Below are 8,233 nucleotides of genomic sequence, written 5' to 3'. Positions count from 1 at the left end.
GCCTTCTTGGGCAGCACAGCAGCAGCCTTGGGGTCCAGTGGCTACAGCAACAGCATCATGGAATGGCGGCCTCTAGTGGCAGTAGCGGCAACACGCAGCTGCGTTGGGCATAAGATGTCCTGTGCCCAAGGTCAGTAGTTGAGTGTTGGCTCAGGGCGTCTGTGGAGGTGCATCCAGCTGCTGTATGGGAGTGTGGTGGCCGTGTGGTTACGTGGCAATGGCAGCAGAGGGGTATGGAAGTCACAGTGGGGACAACGGAGGTGTCCAGACAGGAGCGTTTTTGTCCTGCAGTGCTGACAGGCGTCTGGCTGCAGTTGTGATGACGTCGGTGTCCAGTACTGTCTGGTGTCCCTGTTGGAGTTTGGTGGCAGCAGCCTGGAGCTCCAGAGTGGCAGCCACATGCAGCTGCATCGGGGTCTGGTCAGTTGCAGGGCGCCAGGTGTGGGTGTGGGGTGACGTGCATGGACGTTGGGCTTTGGTGGGCAGCATCTGCATCCAGCCCGGGTTTGGGAGTTTGGTGCTGGGCAGGTTGGGGGCCCCAGAAGAGTCCGGAAGCAGGGGCAGTGGCCACAGAGGCATCCAGCCCTGAGCATCTTCATCCTGCTGTGGTGACAAGAGTCTGGCTGCAGGGGCAGTGAAGGTGGCATCCGGCGGCCTTGTGGGGAGCCCAGTGGCTGCGGTGAGGAGCTCCAGGCTGGCGGCGGCGGGGAGGGCGAGGGGCCATGGGCGTCAGAGTCAGATGGCCACCAGTAGCTGGGGCTGCCTTCGAGGTGGCTGCTCTAAGGCCTTGGCCTTGCTCCTGGCAGAGCCTGCCTACTCAGGAAGCAGAACAGGAGGCGGAGGTGCCCAGGCAGCTGCCCAGGACCTTATGCTGCCCACACCTCTGTGCCTCGCACTGGCCTTGAGCCCCCTGGGTGGCTGCTCACCCCACCCTTGCTACGACCTCTACAGGGGAGCTAGGCCATCTGCCAGGTGTGGCACCTTGGGAGAGGACCCCCTCCCTCCCCAGCCACATCCCACGTGGGCTGTGGGGCAGAGCCCCGAGGACCTAGGACATCTTCCTCCTCAAAGCGCATTTCTGTGGCTGAGGGTGACAGAAGACCAAGACCAAGGACTCTGAGCCTCACTCTCCCTCTGCCGCCTCTGCCCTCCACCATCCTCCCGCCACAGGGATGAGCTTTGAGGGTGAGGGTTTTCTAGGCACCTCCCCCCCCCAACTACTGCTCTCCACCACAGCCCAGAAGAAATGGGGTTGGGGAGGTGGGTGTCCCCCTCAAAGGCTGCCTCATTTCCTTAGCCCATGTATTGATTGGGTCCTTGTATTTTTGATGTAAAGTTTTTTAAATTCTTTATAATAAAAAATATAAAGAATTCAACCAATAGGTGGACTAAGGAACTGAGCAGACACTTCACAGAAGAAGATATACAAACGATTAACAAATATATGAAATAATGTCCACATCTCTAGCAATTAAAGAAATGCAAATCAAAACTACCCAAAGATTTCATCTCACTCCATTCAGAATGGCAATTATCAAGAATAGAGCAACAATAAGTGTTTCTGAGGATCTGGGGAGAAAGTTACACTCATACACTGCTGGTGGGACTGCAGATTGGTGCAACCACTTTGGACAGCAGTATGGAGATTCCTAAGAGAACTTGGAATAGACCCACCTATCCCACTTTTCGGTTTATATTCAAAGGACTTAAAATGGGCATACTACAGTGACATAGTCACATCAATGTTTATAGCAACTCAATTCATGATGACCAAATTGTGGAACTAACTTAGATGCCCTTAAACAGATGAATGGATAAAGAAATTGTGGTACACACACACAGTGGAATATTACTCAGCATTAAGGAAGAAAGAAATTATGGCCTTTGCAGGTAAACAGATGGAACTGGAGAATGACAAGTTAAGTGAAATAATCCAATCCTCAAAATCGAAGGCAAATGTTTTCTTGGGCAAGCAGATGCTAATCCATAGTGCGGAGTGGGTAGGGAAGAATAAAGGAACTGTGGATCATGCAGAGGGGAGTGAGGGGAGGTGTGGGGTGGGTGGGATTGGAAAGGACAATAGATTGAGACAGACATTATTACCCTATATAGAAATATAAAATTTTTTAAAAGTATCACTGTGAAAGAAATTCGCAGGCAAATTTCAGTTTTTATAAGTAACATGTTGATGCAAACATTGTCTCTCTGCTTAATTAAAAAAAAAAACTAAAAACATTACAAAGAACCCAATCAATAAATGTGTTAAAGGACTACACAGACACTTCACATTATACAAGTGATCAGCAAATATATGAAAAAACATTCAACATCTCTAGTAAACAGAGAAATGCAAATTAAAACTACCCTAAGATTCCATCTCACTCCAGTCAGAATGGCAATTATCAAGAATACAAGCAACAATAAGTGTGGGGAGCCATCCTTCTGTAGCAGAATCAGACAAGGTTGAGCCATGGGACACAGAGGCCTGGCTTCTAGGAACTGGCAGCCACAGAGGTCTGTCCCAGATTGCTGGGATGTATGTGGTGCTGTGTGGGAGTGGATCCTTCTCTGGTCCTGAGATAGTTTCCCTGAGAAAATGGATCCCCTAACTCCACCCATCCTGTCCATCACAGAAGAAGCCCCTCCCATTCTGGACCCCTTTACCTGTGTCTTTTATAAAGAAGAGAGAGTTGGGCTACTCCAGGTTGTTAGAAGCCAGAACTGGCATGGCCAGACCCATCACGCCCCTCTCATTTAAAAAGAATATTGGCTCTTGTGTATTTATTGATTAGATAAGTTTATGGGTAGTCAATTTATTTATAGCCAACATCATCCTCTGGCAGGTAACCCTCTTCTCAGACATGCGGACTTGGCAGAAACACCAATAGCTGAGGATGTGGGGAGAAAGGTACACTCATATATTTCTGGTGGGCCTGCAGATTGGTGCAACCACTCTGGAAAGCAGTACGGAGATTCCTCAGAAAATTTGGAATAGACCCATCATTTCACCCAGCTATCCCACTCCTTTGTTTATAGCCAAAAGACTTACAATCAACATATTACAGTGACACAGCCAAATCAATGTTTATAAAAGCTCAATTCACAAGAGCAAGAGATTGTGGAACCAACCCAGATACCCTTCAATAGATGAGTGGATAAAGAAACTGGTACATTCACAAAATGGAATATTTCCCAGTCATAAAGAATAAAAAGACTATGGCAGTCACAGAGCAAGCTGGCGTGTGAGTCAGACCACCTGCATAGCAGAAGTAGCAAGTGGGCAACCCAACCCGCCTGCCTTGCAGAGCTAGGGAGCAGGCAGCCAACCCACCCAACCACCAGGTGAAGACAGACACCATCACTGAGGAAACACACCCAGCCACCACGCCAAGGTCTGTTGCCATCATGGAGCAAGCTGGCAGATGAGCCAGCCTACCTACATTGTGGAGCTAGCCAGAGGCATCTTTATATGCTGTTTCAGGCATTTTGAATTATTCCTGAGGGTGTGGCCATCATCACTGGAAGGACAGCTCCCTTCCTGAGACACCTACAGGAGATTAGAGGACCTTTGACAAGACCCAGGAGTCAAGAAGAGGAGGTATTGAGAGACTCGGGACCAACTTAGACCAGGTGAGTCTCTCCCACTGGTCAGGCTCCCCTGATGGGGCAGTAGTCCCGAAATGCAGGGAACTTCATGAAGTAGAGTGCCCCAGTGAGACTCCCCTGCTGGAGCCGAGAACCCAGTCAACCAGGAGCATTGCAGAGGAGGGCCACACAGTGAGAGGCTTTGACACAGAGGGTCAGAGGTCAAGGTGGTAGCTCCAGTCCCCAGGGAATGTAGCAGAGGAGGGCCACTCAGAGAGGGAGTCCCTCACAGGCACAGATTCCCCAGCCCAGGTGGTAGGTCAGGACACCTGGGAACATCACAGAGGAAGGCTTCCCAGTCCAGCTGATAGTTCTAGACCGAAGGGAACTTCTCAGAGGAGAGCTGCCCAGCAAAACATCCCCATTGGTTACTCATCCCCACAGGGCGAGGCTTTCCCACCAGGGCAGTAGAACCACAGACACAGACCCAGATCAGACGTGCCTGACTCTGCAGTCTAGTCCCCCTTTGACTGACCATCAGTCAACAAGTGGAGGCGCCTCTGCCCACTGACAGGGAATATACCCCACCTGAAGGCCACCACCCCTAGAGGGGCAGCTTCCTAGTGGAGCACCACATTATCAAGTTCCTCCAAGACTGCAGACTACTAAAGGCTAAGAGGTGAGTTATTGGAAATCTACAGAGACAATATTAGTCAATAGAGGAAATCTACAATATCCCAGAGTTTCTCTACTAGAGGGGAAGATACCTGACCAATATGAGAAAACAGGGAAGAAAATGTCCCAAACAAACCTAGATGGTATAGCAATAAAATCCAATGACATCATGGCAGAAGATACGACAGAAAGGGAGTTCAGAATGTACACAATTAAAAATGATCAGAGAAGAAAACGAGGACATGAAAGAGCAAATGCAGGCATTGAATGATGAGATGAAAAACAAATGCTGGCATTAAATGATTACACCAATTGATAGTTAAAAGAGCAAATGCAGGAAGCAAAAGATCATTTCAATAAAGAGTTTGAGATATTGAAAAAGAAACAAACAGAAATCCTTGAAATGAAGGAAACAATAAACCAAATCAAAAACTCCATAGAAAGCATAACCAATAGGATAGAACATCTGGAAGACAGAACCTCAGATATTGAGGACAAAATATTTAATCTTGCAAACAAAGTTGACCAAACAGAGAAGATGGTAAGAAATCATGAACAGAATCTACAAGAATTATGGGATATCATGAAAAGGCCAAATCTGAGAATTATTGGGATTGAGGAAGGCTTAGAGAAACAAACCAAAGGAATGAACAATCTATTTAATGAAATAATATCAGAAAATTTCCCAAATTTGAAGAATGAAATAGAAAATCAAGAACAAGAGGCTTATAGGATGCCAAATACACAAAATTACAACAGACCCACACCAGGGCACATTATAATGAAAATACCTACCTACAAATTAAAGACAGAAATTTAAAGGCTGAGAGAAAAGAACCAAATTACATTCATGGGGAAACCAATACGGATATCAGCAGATTTTTCAATCCAGACCCTAAAAGCTAGAAGGGCCTGGAACAACATTTTTCAAATCCCTGAAATAAAATGGATGCCAACCAAGAATCTTATACCCAGCAAAACTTACTTCAGATTTGATGATGAAATAAAATCTTTCTATGATAAACAAAAGCTGAAAGAATTTACAAAAAGAAAGCCACCATTACAGAACATTCTCAACAAAATATTCCATGAGGAAGAGATGAAAAACAATGATGTAAATCAGCAAAGGGAGGAACTACCCTGGAGGAACTACCCTAAAGACCAGCCAAATAAAGGAGAAACCAAGTCGTGTCAAAAAAAAAAAAAAAAAAAAAAAAAAGAGTCAAATGACCGGGAATACAAATCATATCTCAATAAAAACCCTAAATGTTAATGGCCTGAACTCCTTCATCAAAAGACATAGACTGGCAGATTGGATTAAAAAGAAAGATCCAACAATTTGCTGCCTACAAAGACTCATCTCACAGAAAGGGATTTCCCACTGAAGGTGAAAGGATGGGAAAAAACATACTATGCACATGGACATAGCAAAAAAGCCAGAGTATCCATCCTAATATCAGATAATGTGGACTTCAAGTCAAAGTTAGTCAGAAGGAATAAAGAAGGACATTTCATACTGCTTAAGGGAAGCATAAATCAGCAAGACATAACAATCATAATTATCTATGCCCAAACAGTGGCTCAACCATGTACATCAAACAAATCCTTCTCAATTCCAGAAATCACCACAATAATACTAGGTGATTTTAACACACCTCGCTCACCACTGGACAGATCTTCCTGACAAAAATTGAACAAAGAAACCATAGATCTCAACAAAATCAATGGTTTACTTAATGGAAATTTATAGAATATACCATCCAATAAAGAATGAATACATGAATCCTTCTCTAAAATAGACCACATTTTATGCCACAAAGCTAATGTTAGCAAGTACAAGAAGATAGAGACACTACCTTGTATTCTATCAGATCATAATGGATTGAAGTTAGAAATAAATGACAGAATAAAAAACAGAAACAACTCCAACACCTGGAGATTAAATAATATGCTATTGTTATGATGAATGAATAACAGAAGATATCAGGAAGGAGATTGAAAAATTCTTAGAGGTAAATGAGAACAAAGAAACATCGTATCAAAATCTCTGGGACACTATGAAAGCAGTTATTAGAGGAAAATTTATTTTGTAGAGTGCATTCAATAGAAGAAGAAAAAAATCAACCATAAATGAGCTAACACTATAGCTCAAAATCCTAGAAAAAGAAGAAAAGAGCAACACCAAAAGTAGTAGAAGACAGGAAATAGTTAAAATCAGAACTGAAATCAACAAAATTGAAACAAAAGAAACAATTGAAAAATTAACAAAATAAATAGTTGGTTCTTTGAAAAACTAAACAAAATTGATAAACCTTTAGCCACACTAACAAAGAGAAGGAGAGAGAAAACCCAAATCACTAAAATTCAGAATGAACAAGGAAATATCACAACAGACACGATTGAAATACAAAACATAATTAGAAGCTATTTTGAAAATCTATACTCCAACAAAATAGAAAATCTCGAAGACATCAACAAACTTCTAGAGACATATGAAGTACCTAAACTGAACCAGGAGAACATACACAATTTAAATAGATCAATTTCAAGTAATGAAAAGAAGTCATCAAAGCCTACCAACTAAGAAAAGTCCAGGACCAGATGGGTTCTCAGCCGAGTTCTACATAACCTTTAAAGAAGAGCTCATTCCAATACTTCTCAAAGTATTCCATGAAATAGAAGAGGAGGGAACCATCCCAAACTCATTCTATGAAGCCAATATCACCCTGATACCTAAACCAGACAGAGACACATGGAGGAAACAAAATTTCAGACCAATATCCTTAATGAATATTGATGCAAAAATTCTCAAAAAAATCTTAGCAAAATGCATACAAAAATATATTAAAAAGATAGTGCACCACGATGAAGTGGGTTTTATCCCAGGGAGGCAAGGTTGGTTCAACATTCAGAAATCAGTAAAAGTAATTCACAAACTTAAAGTCAAGAATCACATGATTATTTTGATAGATGCAGAAAAAGCATTTGATAAAATACAACACCCCTTCATGCTCTAAACACTAGAAAAAATAGGGATAGTGGGAACATTCCTTGACATTGTAAAGGCCATCTATGCTAAGCCCATGGCCAATATCATTCTAAATGGTGAAAAACTGAAAGCATTCCCCCTAAAAACTGGAACAAGGTGGGGATGCCCTCTTTCACCACTTCTATTCAACAATGTCCATGAAACTCTAGCCAGAACAAGTAGACAGACCAAAAATTAAAGGGATATAAATAGGAAAAGTAGAACTCAAACTATCCCTATTTGCTGATTACATGATTATCTATTAAGAGGTACTGGGAAATTCCACAAGAAAAGTTTTAGAATTCACAAGTGAATTCAGTGAATTAGCAGGATATAAGATCAGTGCTCATAAATCTAATACAGTTTTATACATAAGTGATGAATCTTCAGAAAGAGAAGTTAGGAAAACTACCTCATTCACAAAGCTTTGAAAAAAATAAAATACTTGGGAATCAATCTAACAAAAGAGGTGAAAGACCTCTACAATGAAAACTAAAAAACACTAAAGAAAGAAATTAAAGAAAACCTTAGAAGATGGAAAGATCTCCCATGTTCTTCAATAGGCAGAACTAATATTGTCAAAATGGCCATACTGGCAGATCCAACATGGCGGACTACAGGGAGACTGCATTCCTTGTCGCTCCGTAACTGATTTCAAGCAGAGGATATCTGTTTCTTGGTGAGGCAGTTTTTGCTGCTTATGGATCCCCTGCTGTTTACCCCATTTATCTGCTGTGATCACCTGCAGTCTGCTAGCATATCAACGTCTTTTTTGAGTGCAGATTGCTCACTGTCAGGCACCTATCATGTGCCATTTGCCTGCCTCTCGCATGTCCATCGCCTGCCTTACACCTATCCATCACCCAGTGCACAAGGCTCACCTCCCAATCGTCCGACAACAGTCAGCAAACTGATCGCCGACCGCCAGTGGAGTACCAGCTGCCT

The 8,233-nt window shown here is 43.0% G+C and overlaps 1 protein-coding gene across 1 annotated transcript in view; it reads right to left on the bottom strand.

Annotated features, from left to right (window-relative positions):
• Positions 1-240: 240 nt before the first annotated feature.
• Positions 241-8,233, bottom strand: part of LOC124973978 (serine/threonine-protein phosphatase 2A 56 kDa regulatory subunit delta isoform-like) — a 36,343-nt gene continuing 28,350 nt past the window's right edge. Inside the window, 1 exon segment of the mRNA XM_047537578.1 lies at positions 241-694. Coding sequence (XP_047393534.1) covers positions 241-694 — 454 coding nt within the window.

This window comes from Sciurus carolinensis, unplaced genomic scaffold (genome assembly GCF_902686445.1).
Source record: "Sciurus carolinensis unplaced genomic scaffold, mSciCar1.2, whole genome shotgun sequence".
Taxonomy (NCBI): domain Eukaryota; kingdom Metazoa; phylum Chordata; class Mammalia; order Rodentia; family Sciuridae; genus Sciurus; species Sciurus carolinensis.
The sequence above is the reverse complement of the archived record's forward strand: the minus strand, read 5'-3'. Positions and strand labels throughout refer to the sequence as shown.